Genomic DNA, 20,903 nt, shown 5'->3' with positions numbered 1-20,903 from the left:
CCCATATCCATCAATGTATATGAATATTCATGTTCGTGTTCCAGTTTTTATGTATATATAAGGGAACAGTACTATAATAAACACCTGTGCCAAGTACCATGCTATGCATTTCATATACATTAATAACTGTTGATCCTCACAAATCCTACATTATATCCTTATTTTACTGATGAGGAAACTGAGGCTCAGAGAAGTAACTTGAGCAAAGCCACATAGCTCAGTAGAGACAGAAGTAGAATTTTAAATGACACATCTGTTAACCTCTAAAGCTCAGGCTTATCATACCCTTTAATTGCCTCTGACTCCATCTATGCCCTGACAGACCTACAGGGTTAACGGAGAGAAAGCAGTTTGTATTTTTCTAAAACAAAGACAGAGGCAGGATACTGATGCTCTTTTTTCTATCCATTACTATTACTGGGTTGGCCAAAAAGCTCTTTTGGGTTTTTTGCACTGTCTTACAGAAAAATCCGAAAGAACTCTCTTGGCCAACCCAATACAACACAACCAGTAGAAATAAATTAATATCTGATTCTTCTTCATGCTCTAAGAACTTACTCAGTATTATCATAAGCCTTATTTTATTATTAAGGAGGAAAAAAAAGCTACTGTAAGTTATACTAGTAAAGAAAAACTAACAGGAAAATGAGTATAAACTTACTATATATAAGGCTAAGAGGCACAGTTACAGGAAGAATCCTGACTTGAACTACTGATCTGCCAATAGTAGTAACTTGTAAATTGCAGAGATTTCAAGAAAATAAGAGAAAGGTAAGGCCTCTTTTAAATAAAATGATGTTTTATTTGCAGCACAGCTGATCAATTTTGGAAATTCTTTAAACACTTTTAACAACAAATCGGGGGAGGGAGCTAAGATGGCGGAGGAACAGGATGGGGAAACCACTTTCTCCCCCACAAATTCATCGAAAGATCATTTGAACGCTGAGCAAACTCCACAAAACAACTTGGGATCGCTAGCAGAGGACATCAGACACCCAGAAAAGCAGCCCATTGTCTTTGAAAGGAGGTAGGACAAAATATAAAAGATTAACAACAAATCAATTTCTTGCCAGAATTTGCTACCACAATGACTAGGATAATTCTGTTGCAAGAACATTAACATGTAGTATGACTCCATTTTACTGTATTTTTGCAGTTAATAACTGCAGCTATTATGTTAATAATAAGCTGCCTGTATTCTTTTTGTTTATATATCAACCTTAAAACATATAATCTGAATTTTTAAAAAATTGAATGCAAACAAAAATGTAAAAAGAAACACTAATAAACTATATTAAAATGTACACATATAAAATAACATGTACCATAGAAGACTCTGTTACATTTTAGGACACTTAAGAAGGATGATGAAGACGTTCTAGAAATGGACAGCAGTGATGGTTGAGCAACACTGTGAATGTACTCAATGTCACTGAATTGTACACTTAAGTGGTTAAAATGGTAAATTCTATTTTATGTACATTTGTTTTAAAAACAATAAAAAGCAAACAGATTAGGAAAAGACTGACAGTAATCCATGTACACAGACCAGAGTTTTAGGCTAAGCAGCAAGAATTAAGCTTATTTTATAGAACTCTCATAGATAGCACACAACTAGAAATTAAATCAAGGCAACAGAAATCATCATGATGAGAAAGAACAGACAAATTCAGATCTGCATTCTGATAATCCAACAGTTTCAAATTCTGTGCTTAATGATCACATTAAACTGGATGTTCTCCACTTATTATTGTAATCTGAACAACTAGAGATGTTTCCAATATTAAATCTATGATCTTCTCCAGTGCTATCTTCTATTATTGATTCCTTTCCATTTTTACTCCTGAAATTACTTTTCTTTCAATCAAATAAGTACACACAAAACAGGAAAGAAAAGTCTTAAAATCAAGGTCAAGTATCCAATGTTGTTAAAGTCTGGCATTACCTGAATAAAACACATGTGATATGCAAAATACGCCAAAATAAGACAAAGGTCACATACCTGAAGAACATTTCTGAGACGCTATATTTAAAAGCACCTCTGTCCACTTTGGGGAAGCCATTTTTGATTGAATTGCTTTTGAAGATACAACTCTGCGAAGAAAAACTAGAAAATCCCCCAGATGCAGTTCGGCTGCGTGCTGTTTCCTAAGAGCAGCTAAAGAGTAAACAGACAGGTTTACATTATAAGCAAACAGTTTTTTATCAAATAACTTACACTGAGAATGCAGTTAAGTACCACTTAATTCACAACCTAGGCCGTCAATTAGCTGCCTAGGGCCTGGGTTCAATTGCTGGTTGGGGAACTAATATCCTACAAGCCATGCTGCATGGACAAAAAATAAATAAATGTTATGAACTGAAACATATTCTTAAAAACCAAAACAAAACCATGTCTGTGTGTGCATTAGACTAGTAAAAGAGCTGACAACTGTGATCACATTTTCAAAAAGTCCATGATCCACTCACCACTTCCCCCATCCTCTGGCCCAATTAAATTAAGAATTACATCTCTAGAAAAGACTTAACTGTTTTTATATTTTACAAGAAGCAAATTTCTATGCCTGGGTATGGTTTGTCTGAACTCTACATATAAGAAATCTTTCCACCAACCTGCTCTAAACAACCATCCCAATTTTCCCACAAGCATCAATACCTCTCGTCACCCCTCTAGTTTCCCTCCAGGACTGATGCTAAAGCTGAAGCTCCAATACTTTGGCCATCCAATGTGAACAATGATTCATTGGAAAAGACCCTGATGCTGGGAAAGACTGAGGGCAGGAGGAGAAGAGGGTGGCAGAGGATAAGACGGTTGGATAGCATCACCCACTCAATGGACCTAAGTCTGAGCAAACTGTGGGAGATATTAAAGAACAGGGAAGCCCGGTATGCTACAGTCCATGGAGCTGCAAATAGTTGGACACGATTTAGCAACTAAACAACAACAACCCTGTGCATTTTGAAGCCAAAGAACCTTCTGCTCTTCCTCTAATAGACCATATCATCCAACACCTTAGAGGTATGACCCACTCAGAGCCAGGGCAAAGAAGTTTGCCAGTGGGGCAGATACCCAGTATGTCAGTCTGTAAGGTGCATTAAAACATGGAAAACTGTAACAATTTGAAAACAGGCATTTCTTTCAGGGAGATCCTGGCATATCAAATTAAGAAATACACAGATAAGTCACTGGTGATGGAGGGGAGGCCAACTCCCAGCCAAAGGACAGGTCTGGCTAGTCAGTAATTTATAATATTTTCATGGATATCTTGTTAACTGGAGGGCTTCTGTTTTCCTGATGGGTGTACACGTTTATGATAGAACTAACCTGTTAGGGACAATTAGAGAAGAAGCTAAGAGTTCCTTTTCTACATTTCCTTCTCACAGTACTCTAATCTTTACTTCTTCAGTATGTGCTAATATGCAAACCTTTTTAATAGTATTAATTTGAAGAATATAAAATTATTAGCCTGCCCTGGGTATCTACATCTCACTCTAACCTTGTTCCTGTTCTAGTGAAATACAACCTTGTTCCTTGTTCCTGTTGCATTTCTTCAAAATCCAGTTCATCCTTGCGCAGGGGCCATGCTAATCTTCCCTGTATCATTCCAATTTTAGTATATGTGCTGCCGAAGCGAGCACCAAAATCCAGTTCAAAAGTAACCTCTTCCATGAAGCTTTCTCTCTTGGTAGAGACCCCTGGGAAAATTTCTTTTAGGAGGCCTCCATCCAAACCCACTCTCATTCCCAGCAAGTATTTTATTTCCCAGGAAGTATTTTTTAAGTAAGATACTCAATTTAAGTAATTAAAGCCTAGAGACCTTAACCATAAAGCTGGTGGATACAGCTTGATGATACAGTTTGTTTCCAGTATCAGTACTATGTTTGAAATGAAGAGTACACCTTACTTTTAGTTAAGTATTATAGAGAGTATGTGGAGTTATTAATACCTGATCTACCTATCGAAATGCCTGGTCACTGCTGACTAGAATCCGTCTCACTCCCAGCCACGCCCATAAACAGAAAAGGTACAACCTGAGGGGAACGGGTGTGGACTCAGTGTGTTGTTATACCTGCTAAGATGCATCCCAGTTTAATTTTTTATTGGATATGGGAGGATGCTGAGAAGTAACTCTTCTGTTTCTTCCATGCTGTCCATATGTGCAGTGCTCAACAGAGAGCGGTAAGAAACTATTACCTTAACAACCCTGTATCCCCAGTTGGATCTCAGGAAAAAGGGAGGAGGCACTGAAAGCCTGTTTTTACGTTATCATGCCTTGTGAGTCTCCCCACACTCTGTATAAGCAACATGTTCTTTATAAAAAAGTAGTAAAGTGCCAAAGATTCAGCCTCTGAAACCAAAAGTTAGCCCTCAGTGAGACTCATACATCCTTCTAGATTCTGACCTAAGAGATTTAGCTATTTCTTCTGAGCTTATTGTATTACACTGTAAATATTTGTTTAAATATCTGCCTTCCTCATTACCCTAGAAAGTGCTAGAGGGCAGAGATAATGTTTTGTCGTTTTTGTATCCCCAGCATGTTCCTTTATCCACCCACTTACCTATACAGTATTATTTAAATACTACCTTATTTATTTAAATATTATTCATTATACTATTCCAATATTAACATTCATCAAGCTCTTATGTGCCAGATACTGCTCTAAGTCCTTTACAAGTATTAAATTATTTAATCCTCATAACGGTCTTGAAAGACTGGGTCTATTACCTTCGTTTTATCTATCTATCTATCTGGTCCAGAAAGGATTTAACAGCTCCCAGAGCTCATTATGGTAATAAGACATTGGTAGTTACACAAAATTTTTTCAACAAATGATCAGTTTTAGACCTTTATTCCTTTATTATATAACTGACATATGCAGTAGTTCAACTGGGTTTACATTCTACTGAAATACAACGTCCACTATATTTTTTGTGGGGTTTTTTTGGCTGTGCTGTGCAACCTGTGGGATCTTAGTTCCCTGACCAGGGCTTGAACCCACATTCTCAGCAGTAAAAGCCAAGTCGTAACCACTGAATCATGAGGGAATTCCCACAATGTTAATAGTTTTTTAAAGCTATAAGCAGATGACCACATTACAGCAACCAAAATTTATTACAGCTAAGTATAATGAAGAATTTTTTTTTAGTGACTAGAGAACAGAACAGCCTAGCAAGAAGTTCAGCTCCCCTAATTCTAATCCAATTCCAAAATACTAAAAACCTTGATCCTGGAGGAACACTTAAACCAAGACTACAACTCAAGAGATGAGCTGTCAGGATTAAGTGCTACAAAAACATAATCTGGGGAAATCGGTCACTGAGAACCTCTAGGTTCTAGATACAATAGAGAGCCTGAATCTAGACTTTGGGTGGTATAGTTACTACATCAGGGTTAACTGACTGTAAAGAGAGGACGTTCGATCAGACGTACATCTACATCATACATATTTGGAGAGAAATGGGGTTTCTAAGTAAACAAAAATCCTTTCATGCCTCACAACAGCAAGAAGTCTACATTCTAAAGATATTCACACAATGTGGACTCAATAAATGTTTATAAATAATGACAGAAAAAAAGGTTTATGATACCTCTGAAATCTCTCTTCTCAGTTTCTCCACTGGAGTCAGTTTTTTTTTCTTCTTCATCCTCTCCTTCTCCAAAAGAGGCCATAAGCAATACACCAGCCTGGGACAACAAATTCTTCAACTGACTACAGAGTAGATCCAACAAAGACTGAACTACCTTGGGGCTCAGTTTATCAGCATAGGTCCTAAGTGAAACAATGGGGAAAAAATAAACTGTGATTATACAAAAGGGCAAGCACACTTAAATACATAAAGAAGATTAGCAGAAAAAGGAAATTACTAAAATGTGATAGACCAACCCCCACAAAGTTCCATCAAGACATCTACAATGCTCACCCTGTAGTGATGGCTAGAATCTGGAGCAACCTTGTACTTGCCACTTTTAAAGCTGTGCTAAGCTGGGAAACACCTGTTTTTGGCAACAACTGAAGAGGCTGTCCTAGCATGGTGTCTGTGCCACATAACTGCGACAATACATTTAGCAGACCAGTGGAAATTGCCAAAGAAACATCTACTGGCTGATAGTGAACACTCAGGGCAAAAACTGTAACCAAAAGGAGACGCTGCTGGGCTTCTAGAAGAAAAAGAGAAAGACAACTGAGAATCTTCTTTGAAGTTAACAAAGCATTTACTAAAATAAGTCATATTCCAAAACATAAATGGCAGTATAGAACACTATTACACTTTCAAATATTTATTCTTTACAGATAAGCTGACGTACTACTGTTATTAAACACAGAACATTAGCCACCAACTATAACCCCAGGTGAAAATGCAACTTGCATCTCATATTTGCATGTGCAGTTACTCACCAATGTGGTGCTTGTTGGCTTGCAGGGCTCTCTCCAGTGTAGCAGACAATTGTTGATAAATCTTATGCACAGCCACCTGGATTTCAATCTGAATATTTCTCTTAGCTGCTCTGATCCCATCCTAAATTACACATAAGGATTTACCTTTTCTATTAACAACAAGAATACTTCCTACTTTTGAAAGTAACAGAATTTTATCCCTAGTCTATACTAGAGCCTTCTGGTAGTTTTTAATCATTTTGTATATTTCAGTATATAAAAGTTAAAACTTATTTTTCAATGCTTGAAAATTCTTGATTCTATATAATCTTTCTCCTTTCCCACAAAGCATTTTTCCTCTCTAAACATGGAAGACAAGAAGAGAACACTTAAAAAAAACAGTTCAAACAACCAGAGAAACTAAGTAAAACTAATCAAGTCTAAAATGTAAATTTTTGAAACCCATTCTCCCAAATACCAACCCTGTCCCAACTTAAATCTACCTCTATGCGATTTGGCTAAGGGGTAATAAAACTGAGCCAGCAAAGAATGTAAAAGTACAACAGTACCATAGCTTACCTACTGGTTTATCTAATTGCAGCTATACTACTATTTATCACTCAAGAAATGAAACCAATGATATCACTAAGTCATTTAGGTCTTTATATTTTTAAACCTCAATTCTAAACACCAAAAACTTTAGCATTATTAAACTGATGTTGTAAAAATACAGCTAAAATCTGCATATACTGCAAGGTGCCATCCTCACAGGACAAGTCTTTCACCTACCTGATAGTGATGCAATCGGCCACTCTCTCCTTTGGCTCCTGCATGTCCAACAGTGCCTAAACCGAAACACCCTGCTAGAAACTGCAGCCTCACAGATGTGAGCAAAGTGGATGACTGGAAACCTGAGCTTGATCTGCTTCCTGTCAGAGAGATGCTACCTTTTTCTTCCATTCCAGACAACAGAACAAGTATCTGATGAAGTGCCTCTAAACGGAGCTTGCGAAAAGGTGAAATAAACATATTTTAGAATTCTTCACTGAACTGAGACACAAATAACTCTCTACGTCATAGACAATATATTTCTTAGTGTACAGAAAATTCTGATATTTCTTAGGAATCTGTTCTATTGACATAAATAATTATTTTACTATCATGACTTTAAAAATTAAAATATCTCTCAGGTCTCTGCAGCATACTTCAGTATAAAAGAAGTTACACAGTACAATGGAAAAAGTAGTAAATCTGGATGCAGGAGACCTAGTTTAAAGGCCAGAGTAGCCCAATTACTATACAGTCTTGGGAAACTCACTTAATTTCCTGAGTCTCTGTTTCTTCATGAAATAAGGCTATTAGTACTTTAATCTACTCACAGAACTATTATGATGTTCATGAGGAGATACATGTGAAGGTTTCAAAAGTGTCAGGCAGTAAGGATACTGCTTCCTTTTCTTATAATACTGTTATATAGAATGAATACTCTTTAGTTCAACGATTAGAAGAAGTATTCCCAAAAGGTCTCAATGTGGTTCTCTTGAACTTTGGGCTCTATCTTCCCTAGGAGGACAAATATCCACCACAGCAGTCAACTGGCCTATACCTCTTTTTTTTTTTTAATAAACTTTTTATTTAGAAATACTTTTGTATCTATAGAAGAGTTCCTGTATACTTTCCCCAAGTTTCCCCTACTGTTAACATCTTACATAATTATGGTACATTTATCAAAAACAAATTAACACTGGCACAACACTATTAACCAAACCACAGAATTTATTTGGATTTCACCAGTTTCCCCATAATGCCCCCTTTATGTTCCAGGATCCAATCCAGAATATCACACTGCATTTAGTTGTCTTGTCTCCTTTAGTCTGTGACAGTTTCTGTCTTTGTTTTCCAAGGCCCTGACACTTACAAAAGGCTGTTCCTATATTTTATAGCATGTCCCTTGATTTGAGTTTGCCTGATGTTTTCTCATGTTTGGACTACAGATATGGATTTGGGGAAAGAATATTACAAAGTCTCCCTCTCATATTATTATTATCACTGTGCATGATATTAGCATAACCTATTATTATGGTGATATTAATCTTGATCACTTGGTTAAGGTGATGTCTGCCAGGTCTCTGCAAAGTAAAATTACTTCCCCGCCCCCCTCATTTTCACACTCTGTTAGCTCTAAATCACTAAGTCCAGCTTACTCTTAAGAGGAGGAAAAGTAAGCTCAACTTCCTGGCAGGAAGAGTATCAAAGAATTTGAGGACATGTTAAAATCACAATCATTAATAAATATTTTGAGGGAGATATTTAAGAGGCTTTGTTCACTAACTTTAGCATTCATCATTATTACCATGATGTTCTAATCTAGCCCTTTTTAAACAGAGACGAATGTGTCAAAAATGGAGACTCTTAAGAGCAGATCTGTATGATCACCCACCAATCTTATTATAGTTTCCAGGAGACAAGGAAACACTTAGTGATTAGAGTATCTTGTTCTAAAAGACAGCAATTAAAAATACACTATTGTTCACTGCAAAGAAAATATCAAGTTGCTCCAGTTAAGACAGCAATACCAAAAAGCTCAGGTGAAGGAAAGAGGGAGGCAAGGAGTAGAAGAAAAGGAAAAAATTTTCCTATTAATTGTATATTCAGTGGTTCATAGTCCCTCACAAGGAGTAAATATCAAAAACTTACTTCGGCCCTTAACTGTTGCTGCTCCATTGCAATGATGGAGGCCTGGGGACTTGTAGACATACTTTCCTCTGGCTCTTTAAAACCTGGAGCATTCCCCACATCTCCACTCACAAAGCTCACAACATTTTCAATCAAAGTGTGAACTCCCAAAGACTTGGTAAGATCAAAATCAGACTCAAATGAGTAAGAGGAATTGCACAACCAGTCTCTGTTATGTTTCAGGCGAGTCCACGAGTCACTCAGGGATTCCAATTGACTGTGCATAGGACCTACATACAAACAGAACAAACATGCATCAGTGATGACCAAGTAGAACATACATTCTGAAACTAGATGAAGGCTGAGTGCTGCTACCATACCAACTGGTGAGGAATGGATACTCATGTTTGAATACATGCATGCATTAAGTGAATCTGAGCAAAATGCTTTGCTAAAAAACAACAAACAAACAAAAACTAGAGCAATGTAAGAAAAGAAAGGGAAAGCCCTGTTTAATGTACCAGTGTCTCTGTAAGCGCTTTAGCAACACGCTGCCACAAGAAAAAGAAAGGCAGAAGCTGTTTTCAAAATGCTTAGCTTAAAAGGCTCTGCAGTATTAAACCAGACCATCATTTATGACCACAACAGAACTAGGCACTTAGGACACTGCTGGTAAGATCAACTAGCAATAGAACGTCATCTGATTTAACATTATCATTGCAAAGAGTGAATTAGGGTTGCGCAAAGTGTCTACATATCTGCAATGAAATATTACCAAAAAAATGAATATAGAAGGGCAAGTAAACTTACACAAAAAGGAGACATAAACATCACCCTTTGGGTTTCATTAATGTAAGAAACATTTTCACTGTGTTATATGCATATTTATTGCAGGCTGTGAAACTCCTTTATAGAAGAAGCAAAGTTTCACAGATAAGAATATATAAATAAGATTTACTATAAAATTATATCTACATAAAATTACTAAATGGTGTAACAATAGTGGCTAATACCATTAGTTTTGCCAAAGGGCATTTTATAGCTTAGAATCTTTACATTAGACAGCAAAAATGTTAGTATGTGTGATCACAACATTATCCAAGTCATATGCCAGCAGGGGCTTTCAATAAATATATCAATGTCTAATTCTTACAAGCTTTGTCTTTTTTGGTTTAACTGATCTCAGGTACGTGAGTTAGATTAATCATATTCTGGCTCATGATAATACTCTCATCATTGGTCCATGCATGGTTTGCTTTTGTATTTATATTTATAATAAATGTGAACACAAGAAATAGAAAATTTGGCAGAGTACTATCTATCTGTTCCTCCCCACAACCCATCTCTCTCCTGTGTCCTCCCACCTAACGCTTTCATTATTGCTATTAAATACTGTTTTATATGTAATCCCAAGACAAGTAATGTTTAGTGTTAGTTGCTTGTGACCTTATAAAAAAGCACCATTTTATGTAATCTTTTTGTATATTATGTTTTCAGTATAATATTGCTAATACTCATTCACATTATTCCATGCAGCCACAGTTCATTTCTTTGAGTGCTATGGAACATCTTACTGTGTGACCCACCAAATTTTTCTATTAGGAATGAATTAAGAATGAGCTATCTAATAAAATATGTATTAAAAAAATTACGTTTGTTACATACTAGATGGAAAAGATTTGGCAAGAGGACTACTAATGCCCGCAGAGAAAATGAACTAACACAATATTGACTGTATAACTTATTTCTGAATTATTACACTGATGTCAGGAAAACCTTAGGACTTCAAAATGAGACACAGGAATTCACAACAGGCAGTTAATATTATAAAGCAGCTTATGAACTAATTTATATGAATTCTACTAAAATAATTTAGAATGACAAAGAATATATGGTTTATCTGCCTTCCATATTTTAGCAAAAATTCTTAAGATTAAAAAATGTTAGATTTTCAGTTCTATTTAAATTGAAATAACCAATCTGAAAATTTCCCCTAACTGTATAGCTGATTATTTTCACAAGTAGAATAGAAAAGAGTAAAAATCCAAAGAAAAATGTCATGGATGCATAATGTATTTAATTAAAAATGATATTTAAAAAATAAAGCAGGTGAGTGTGGAATGTAGAAAAAAAGAAAGAATCATTTTTCATTTCCTTAAGCATTCCAAAATCAGAATCTGGATTTAACCTTAACTTAAAAATAGTATTTTTCAGCTCTTAGCATTGAGCTTATTATTGGTTCAATAAAAAAATTTCAGAATAAAAAGTTCTTCTACCTTATAATACTTATAATTGTTTTTCAAAATGAAAATAAAATGTGCAAAGAGTTAATGTTAGAACCACGTAAGTAAAAGCTACCTTAAAGATTATCTAGTCCAGTTTCCTCACTTGAGGAAACAGAGGCTAAAAGAAAATGATCTTCTAAATTAATAAGAGTAATTCCTTAAGTTTATGGGAGGTGATCTTACAAATACTTGTTAAGCAACTCACAAAACATTGATCCATGGGAATTCTACTGCCTGCCTACACAAAGGTTCAATTGTGAAGAATCTACAGGAAGTGAATTGCCTTAATATACTCCAAAATATCCTGTGGAATAGGTAGCCAATCCCCAAATTAAGTCCTTTTTGCAATTTAAAGCAGGGGTCAGCAAGCTTTATCTATAAAGAGTCAGTTAGTAAATATTTTAGATTTTGTGGATTATTCACAGTTCATGCAACTACTCAACTCTTCTGTTGTAATGTGAAAGGAGCCATAGATAATACATGAGTGTGGTTGTGTTCCAACAGAACTTTAAAACAAAGACAGCAATCTACATTTAGCCCACTATTCATAGTTTTCTGACCCCTAATTTAAAGCATGCAACTTATTAAGTGTATAGACCAAACAAAACTTTGTATGAACAAAAGAACAAGAAAGACACTACCTGAAAGCATCAGAATAAATAAATAAGCTTTTATAACAAAAATGTTTAGGCTGATATCAAAAATACTTTGAAACACAAAATCTCATATTATGGAAATGAGAAATGAAAAACTATAATTGTTAAAAAATTATAATAACCTAATAATTTGTTCTGTACTGTTTTGTCTGAATATAGGAAATACTATGTCTGAAAAACATATCAAAAGCCTCTATAGAGTAACTATGACTGACCCAATTCTTACTTAATATTAATTCAGACTCTCCTACTATAAAAAGAAAATATGAAATCCAACAAGAAATTTGAGATTGTTTACTTGTCCTTATAACTTTGGTTCTTATGTGGAATTTTCAAAATGAACATGGCAGAGCTGCAATACATACTTTATAAACCATAAAATATGTAGGCAAGCTAAAAGGGGAAAAAAATTAAACATGCCATCGTGTACTTGCTTGAAGCTCTTCTTTTTTCTGGGGCTCAACTGGCCAAAAAGGAGTAAATACACTACCACAACAAGAATCAGAAGACAAAAGGAGAAATTTCACACAGGAGACAACATTCACATTTGTTCTTCTTTATACAATCTAATTTGAAATGCATAGATAAAACAGCATTTCACGCATACAAGTCATACCATGAAACACACAAGTTGATAAATGTTTCTGATATTATTTAGCAATAATACACTAACACTGTATTTAAAGACCTGGGGCAGGTTGGTGAAATCAAACCATGATGTTCCTTCTTAAATTTTTGCTTTGGTATCTCCATCATTTTTCACTGATTATATCAGCTTCAGCTTAAATACAAAAACTAAAGTATCTGCAAAAAGGTATTGTCCTTCAGTAAGAAGGTGCTCAGTTCCGCACAACTACAGCAAATCTTTTATGTATTTATCAAAGTACCCAAATACTAACAAGTTAAACAGGTTTTGTCAAGAATTTTGACACGCTATTATGAGACTTAAATGGGTTAATATGTTTGAAGTGATTAGCCCAATATCTGGCATATAGTAATTTTTATGTGTTTAATGAATACAAATTTGATATTACTTCTGAGGTGCTAAGCAGAAATATGGATCACCTGTCTCTTTTTGAAGTAATTTATGATAGTTTTTTGATTTAGAATTTAGCTCTGATGAGCAAGTTGGCTGAGCTCAATTTATTTGCTCACTTCACTCTTTCCTACCATATTCACTTTCTTGGACTAAGAGCTTGTACTAATTGTGAAACATTAACTGGAATGAGGGGAAAAGAAGCAATCATGGTTCAACAGCATGAATTCCAGTATCCCCAATGCCAAATACTGAAATTATAGGCACTAGGCCCTCTCAAGGAGTAGTCTTTGGAGGAGTAGTCTTTGAAATTTATATATTTCATAATATACATTTTATGAAAATACTTATATTTTCATAAGCATAATAAAGATCTGAGAGAAAAGTAATTTTAGCCAATGGAATAACACACATTTAAAAGCAGCTAAAATGTGTATACAACTATTAATTGTCATTAATCTATCCATTTAGTTTCAATAACAGATACAATTAAATATTGCTATCTCTAATTTCTCTTATTAAACTTTTAATAACTCAGGACTACTAGACTAATAAATGAAAAACAAAAGTGAGAGAAAAAAGTTTACATTTTCTCCTCAAAATACTGTAAAGGGATAAATAAGCACATAGAAGAATTCTCACTTGGCTGGACATCTGCTTGTCCTTCATAGCTCAAGTCAGAATCAGAACACCTGAATTGCTCCAAAAAGTTCTCACACTTGGTAGGTTCATCTGCCCAACTGAAGACAGGCATGTTATAGTTTATGACATCTGGTCCATTTTGACAATAAATAAGGAAAAAACAGAGTGGCTTATTTTACCATCATTTAAGAACAAAATAAAACAAAATAAAACCCCACTGTGGTCAGAGGGTAGTCTCTAAGTATACGTGATTTTAAAAAATTCTTTTCAAAATATAACGTTCCAAGTGTATTTTCAATGTTAATTTCTTTTAAAGAAATTCATTATAATTAAATAAATGAAAACTATTAAGTATACATTTTCATTGTTTAATCCACAAACACTAGGATTCATGAGATTGAAAACTATTTTTGCTGCTCTTCCTAGAACAGTAATTCTTCTATTTTCTAGTCACCTACTCTTAGGAACAAAGCTATCAGCAAAATTTTTGCCTGAGTACATTAAGATGTAATGATTACTAGAATAAATTGGTACCACATTAAGTGATATCATCATAATTAACATCATAACAAGTTTGACTCCCTATTATAACCTCCTAAATGGGTAATTTAAACAAACTTTCCCCAAGAGGTCCTATTTATTTGCCTGTTTCCAATAAAAGAAAGTTTCAAAAAGTTGATAGGTCTTGGTACTACTTTGAACTTTTGTAAAAGTTGGTTTTACCCATAAACTGAACTTGGATAATTAACTCATTTGCATCTACTTAGCTCTAAAACCACATGAAATCTACTTACAGGGCAACTGATTAAAATTATGAACAGGAAGCAAATCTAGGATAGTTAAAGTGTCATATTAATTTCTAAGTAATTTATACTTGAATTCTAGGTTATTCTTAATTCAAAGCTAAAAATACCACTTTTTGTTTTATTCCAAAGATTACTCTGCTACATGCTGACATAGTTATCATAAACTGAATCCCAAATTTATATTTTCATAAGCATAATAAAGATCTGAGAGAAAAGTAATTTTAGCCAATGGAATAACACTCATGAGTATATCAGTATAGTAGGAAGCTCTTAATATGACAGGTTGGATCCTTTATGCTACTCAATGAGTTTGAAGCCATCTTTTCATTAATATAACATAGAAATTAAAGCAACAACTTTCACCTGAGCTAACCAAAATTAGGACGGTAAAAATGTTCTAAAAATTTAATTATTAACTCAAGTGGTTAAAGAAAACGATACTTCTGCCTAATTATGGCACATGAATTGCTAATTTTCAAAGAATTAGAAAACAATAAAATATACATTGCATATGACATTAAACAACACTAATTTCTTTGATATCACATATACTCTATAATATTTTTGGAACCCAGCACCTTGATATGTTATAGTACTAAAAGACTTTTCAATAAACAAAGTACCAGCTTTAGTCCTTGTAACTCAAAAAAAATCATTCTTAGTATTCTAAGTATAAATACCAACATTTCTTCTAAGCTACAAACACAAAAATGAAAAATCTGTGTGTGCATTGCTTCCTCTAATTTCTCAGTTTTCCCTTCTCACTTTTTTTCCCTGTAGGTAAACCTAACATCCTGCCAAGGAAGCTATCAAGAGAAGGGTTCAATTCTGAAATATAAAAGATTTAATATCATGAGGAAAAAAGTTTTCCCACCAGCTCTTAGGAAATTACCACTAGCAGCAACTTCTAACACTTCACATTTTCACAAGCACAGAATAAATGAGTTTAATAAAAAATGCAAATTAATAAAGAATAATACCTGGTGAGTTTTTAGTTACCTTGGATTTTTATTATTTAAAACTGCTGTTCCTTCCATCTATTGGCACATATAAACAAGAGTTAACTATATTATTCATTAAGATACAGCTTTTAACAAATAAATTTAACTCTTGATAACACTAAAATTGCTCCTCATGGGAAAATTTCATTCTTAGAAATCACCTGTTTATTTCTTACATGTTTTATCTTGAGAGGTAAAGAGGAAAAAAAATTAGAAACTCTCAGTTTAAAACTGTATATATGTGTATGAAAGGGCGGTGGAGGGGGGTGGTAACAGAGCTCTCCCTGTAATACCACCTGAACAACAGCAGCTATCCCTGTGAGCTACAGTATAGAAAATTATGTCCATAACTCCTCCACAATGTAAAGTACCACTGCCAGAATCCGCAAAATTTTAAAAAAAGTCAAAACACAACAACCGAGAAACAGAACCGATTTTTAACTCCTATACATTCCCAGATTTAAGAGTATTATTTTCAAGAAAATGATCTCCCTCTTAACTTTTCTGACAAAATGTTTCTAATTTTTTTACAATAATGCTTCAATGACATTCAGATCTAAATACATCAGATATAAAAACAGCTACTTAATTTAATCAGATATTTAATATTTAATCCTCACCTCTCTTTCTATGAGATGATGCCAAATCCAAATCAACATTTCGTCTTCCACTCTGTTAGGTTAAAAATAAATAATAAAACTTAATTGTGAAAATAATTTCAAGATTAAGATTTAAGAGAGTACTAGAATAAAAAATAATCTATATAATTATAGCAATATGCTACTTATTCACCAGTCAAGTCAGGCTAAGAAAAAAAGTCTCTAAAAACCCAATGAAAACAGCTCTAAGAAAGCTCAGGCAGATGACTCTGAGAAACTAATCACAAAGTCAATGTGCACATTAATTAACAGTGTAAAGTAGCAGAACTTTTTCTTTGTTGTCACCATTTCCTCTTCAAAATCGTTGTCTTTTATATTCCAAACACAGTATGATCTCTTATTAATACCCTCAAGATGCCTAAAGCCCCTGTAGCAAAGTCTCATTTTCCAAAATTACTACTTGTTCTACCTTCACTTTCTATTGGTTCTAAAACTATTAGTCTTGGCTAGGTGTACAGAAGAGAATCTTACAAATTCACACTAACAGAAGACTAAGACAGTCCTAAGCCTTCTAGTTGAAATCTCAAATTGGTGAAACTGTAGTCAGCTTAATAAAACAGTGCAAGCTTTTAGGAAGAACAGAAGTATATTTCTGTGTGCCTGTGGTGGGGAGGCACTGGTGACAACTATCGACTCTCTCTTATGTAAGACAACCATATACTGGTTGTCTGTACAAACCCATAACTAGATTTATGTACAGATATGACATTAGGATCTCAGCAATTTCAACCGCACTCTATCACACAATAAAAAAGTTGGTAGCAAAGAAGAAAGCCTGCAGAAGTGACAAAACAGATCTATTTAGGAAACCTTATTTGGAAAATCTTTTCCTGGTAACCCACACTGTGGATAGGTACATTTTGTTTTACATACACACACACACCAGTAATAAGCATGCTACCAGGCCATTTGGGGCTGGAAAAAACACCAAAGAGTCGTCATGATACTTCCTGAAGATATTACCATGTCATGCAATGTAATATTTTTATCAAACAGTACCTTTTCCATTAGGGATTACTGAAGAAATTTATCTCAGGCCTCAGAACCAGAAACATTTCAGTTTTTCTCAAAAATAAAAATTTTACTTTTTGTTTGTCTTTATCTGTTAGTCACTATGAATCATGCAACTCATATTTTTCCTATTCAGTGGCCCATCTCTAGGAGAACATCACAGGCTACATGAGGAGGTATGCAAATCTTACTCAGGACTGTATTTTCCTCTCTCAGCTTCTTCTAGTCCTAATTCATTCTCTTATACTTTTATAAACAGTATTTACTTGTGTATGCTAAATCAATTTTTTTGTGAAAGAAGCGGGTAGGGAAATGAGGTGGGTAGACTAGGAGTAAAGTAAGAAATGATGGTAAGCATAACATCTGTCAATCAAACAGTTAAACTTAGGTTTAACTGTGTAACTTGCTTTAGGTTTCTCTGTTTACTAAAACAAGAGAAGCAGATAATGTATCACATAATACTCTTTATAAAAGAAGATTAACACATAGGTTTAGCATTAAGCAGGTTAACTTCAGTTATTTTAAGAAAGCATTTCATTGAGTAACAATTCAGGATAAATAAGTACTACTAGATATTAAAGATATGAATGATAATCCTAAATAAACTCAGACAGAAGGGTAACATATTTCAGCTGGAAAATCTCACATTGCCCCCATGGCTTGGTCCTCTTTGTCTATGTGAAGCTCAAAACTGAAGGGTCAGCCTAGGTCTCCTCATCAGGAAAATCTGCTCTCTCTAGTTCTTGACTTTTCCACTTTTTATGACACTATCTCTCCAAATATTCCATAAGAAAAGATGATCAGGAGCCCATCTTTTTTAAAATTATGTTTATTAATGTTTTTAAAACTATAGAAACCAGACTTTGCAGTTAGATCTAAGTTCAACCCACCTCCATTTATTTGTCTTCCGATTATGTTTTGAAAACATAACTTTCAGCATTTTCAGTTTAAATTGTATTCCTAAACTTGTTTTTCACAACCACCCAGGGAGGCAAGTATAACAGGAAGAGATATTCCCCATTTCAAAGATTAAAATGCTGGAGCTCAGAAAGCTAAAAGTGTCAGGCCCCAGATCAAAATAAACAGTTTTGTGATTAAATCAGATTTCATTGTTTATTTCCAAAAGGTATGCCACTTTAACTCTCATTTTTTATCTTTTCATATCAGTTGAAATGAATTATCAATTATTTACAATGTGTAAAGCACAATGTTGGAAATGTCAGGGGCACTAAAAAAGGAACTTTAGAACTTTGAAGAGGTCTACTGGAAAGAAATACTAATAATATATAAGTAAATCCAACAACTAGAGAAAGTCCACAAGCAGCAATAGAATTCCAGTGCAGCCAAAAATTTAAAAATTAATAAATAAAATTTTTATTTATTTTTTTCCATTTATTTTTATTAGTTGGAGGTTAATTACTTTACAATATTGTAGTGGGTTTTGCCATACATTGACATGAATCAGCCATGGATTTACATGTGTTCCCCATCCCGATCCCCCTTCCTACCTCCCTCTCCACCCGATCCCTCTGGGTCTTCCCAGTGCACCAGCCCCAAGCACTTGTGTCATGCATCCAACCTGGGCTGGTGATCTGTTTCACCATAGATAATATACATGTTTTGATGCTGTTCTCTCGAAACATCCCACCCTCGCCTTCTCCCACAGAGTCCAAAAGTCTGTTCTGTATATCTGTGTCTCTTTTTCTGTTTTGCATATAGGGTTATCATTACCATCTTTCTAAATTCCATATATATGTGTTAGTATGCTGTAATGTTCTTTATCTTTCTGGCTTATTACTTCACTCTGTATAATGGGTTCCAGTTTCATCCATCTCATTAGAACTGATTCAAATGAATTCTTTTTAATGGCTGAGTAATATTCCATGGTGTATATGTCCCACAGCTTCCTTATCCATTCATCTGCTGATGGACATCTAGGTTGCTTCCATGTCCTGGCTATTATAAACAGTGCTGCGATGAACACTGGGGTGCACGTGTCTTTTTCAGATCTGGTTTCCTTGGTGTGTATGCCCAGAAGTGGTATTGCTGGGTCATATGGCAGTTCTATTTCCAGTTTTTTAAGAAATCTCCACACTGTTTTCCATAGCGGCTGTACTAGATTGCATTCCCACCAACAATGTAAGAGGGTTCCCTTTTCTCCACACCCTCTCCAGCATTTATTGCTTGTAGACTTTTGGATAGCAGCCATCCTGACTGGCGTGTAATGCAATGTATAGATTCAACGCAATCCCTATCAAGCTACCAACAGTATTCTTCACAGAACTAGAACAAATAATTTCACAATTTGTACGGAAATACAAAAAACCTTGAATAGCCAAAGTAATCTTGAGAAAGAAGAATGGAACTGGAGGAGTCAACCTGCCTGACTTCAGACTCTACTACAAAGCCACAGTCATCAAGACAGTGTGGTACTGGCACAAAGACAGAAATATAGACCAATGGAACAGAATACAAAGCCCAGAGATAAATCCACGAACCTATGGACACCTTATCTTTGACAAAGGAGGAAAGAATATACAATGGAAAAAAGACAACCTCTTTAACAAGTGGTGCTGGGAAAACTGGTCAACCACTTGCAAAAGAATGAAACTAGAACACTTTCTAACACCATACACAAAAATAAACTCAAAATGGATTAAGGATCTAAATGTAAGACCAGAAACTATAAAACTCCTAGAGGAGAACATAGGCAAAACACTCTCCGACATAAATCACAGCAGGATCCTCTATGACCCACCTCCCAGAATATTGGAAATAAAAGCAAAAATAAACAAATGGGACCTAATTAAAAATTAATAAATAAAATTTTTAAAAAATTAAGTAAGTCCAACATGAGACAAATCATTAGTGGTTTATTAGAAGTACTAACAAACTGCCAGGAAAACAACAAAGTCACTGTTGAGTAATCTTAGGTAAACTTTTGGAAGAGGTGACATTTTAACGAGTCCTTAGGAGTGAGGCAAGACTTCATCAACAAAGGAAAAAGACATTTAAGGCAAACAATCATTGAGCAGAAGCTCAAAAGGTATGTTTGGGGTCTGGGCAGATGGACTACTATGCTATGGCAAAACTGCAGATTACTGCAGGGAAAAGGGCTTCAAAAGCAGGCAGGCAACATTTTCCAGAATCTTTGATTTCTGGGCAGTCACTGAGTTTTTTGGTTTTTTTAATAAGAAGGAAGCATGAATAAAAAGGTAGCATGACCAGCAGGTGTTCTGTTGTTGAAGTGTGTTCTTGTTTTGGGTGTTTTTAAGAGCTCCAGCTCTGGCAGCAGTACCAAAGGAGAGGGACTGGAAAAGACAGGGAGATCAGTTTGAAAACTACCCATTCAGGCAAAGGTAACAAGGGCCTAAATTAAAGAGCTGAAAGAACAAGTAGGCACAGAAATTTTACCAAAATAGATCAAACATTCATTAGAAAAAAAATATTTAATGACTACTGTGTGCCAAGCACTACAGGTACGTGGGATACAGCTGTGAATAAAACAGTAAAAATTTCTGTCCTCAGGGAACTTATATTCTAGTGTAGGCTAAGAGAAACTGATAAATACAGCAAGTAAATAATGCTAGGTACTGGGCGGGGGGTGGGAGTGGGAATGGGGGCGGGGGGAGTGGGTGGGTATCAGCTTCCCTGATAGCTCAGTTGGTGAAGAATCCACCTGCAATGCAGGAGACCTTGGGTCAATTCCTGGGTTAGGAAGAACTGCTGGAGAAGGGAGAGGCTACCCATTCC

General features: G+C 35.0%; 1 protein-coding gene and 1 non-coding gene across 14 annotated transcripts in view; both read right to left on the bottom strand.

The window, feature by feature from the left end:
* Positions 1 to 20,903, bottom strand: part of HERC1 (HECT and RLD domain containing E3 ubiquitin protein ligase family member 1) — a 203,239-nt gene that overhangs the window by 77,736 nt on the left and 104,600 nt on the right. For all 13 annotated transcript variants that reach the window (XM_043471713.1, XM_043471719.1, XM_043471724.1 and 10 more), the window contains 7 exons: positions 16,101 to 16,152; positions 9,076 to 9,344; positions 7,168 to 7,383; positions 6,400 to 6,520; positions 5,924 to 6,161; positions 5,591 to 5,772; positions 2,003 to 2,158 (listed from right to left, as the gene is read on the bottom strand). In XM_043471713.1, the coding sequence (XP_043327648.1) occupies positions 2,003 to 2,158; positions 5,591 to 5,772; positions 5,924 to 6,161; positions 6,400 to 6,520; positions 7,168 to 7,383; positions 9,076 to 9,344; positions 16,101 to 16,152 (1,234 nt within the window). The remainder of the gene's footprint in view (positions 1 to 2,002; positions 2,159 to 5,590; positions 5,773 to 5,923; positions 6,162 to 6,399; positions 6,521 to 7,167; positions 7,384 to 9,075; positions 9,345 to 16,100; positions 16,153 to 20,903) is intronic.
* On the bottom strand, positions 3,533 to 3,639 carry LOC122444409. The gene has a single exon (XR_006270252.1). It is a non-coding gene; the product is annotated as a U6 spliceosomal RNA (small nuclear RNA).

Source organism: Cervus canadensis, chromosome 6 (assembly GCF_019320065.1).
Source record: "Cervus canadensis isolate Bull #8, Minnesota chromosome 6, ASM1932006v1, whole genome shotgun sequence".
Classification (NCBI taxonomy): domain Eukaryota; kingdom Metazoa; phylum Chordata; class Mammalia; order Artiodactyla; family Cervidae; genus Cervus; species Cervus canadensis.
Note: the sequence above shows the minus strand (reverse complement) of the source record. Positions and strands in the feature narration are given on the sequence as shown.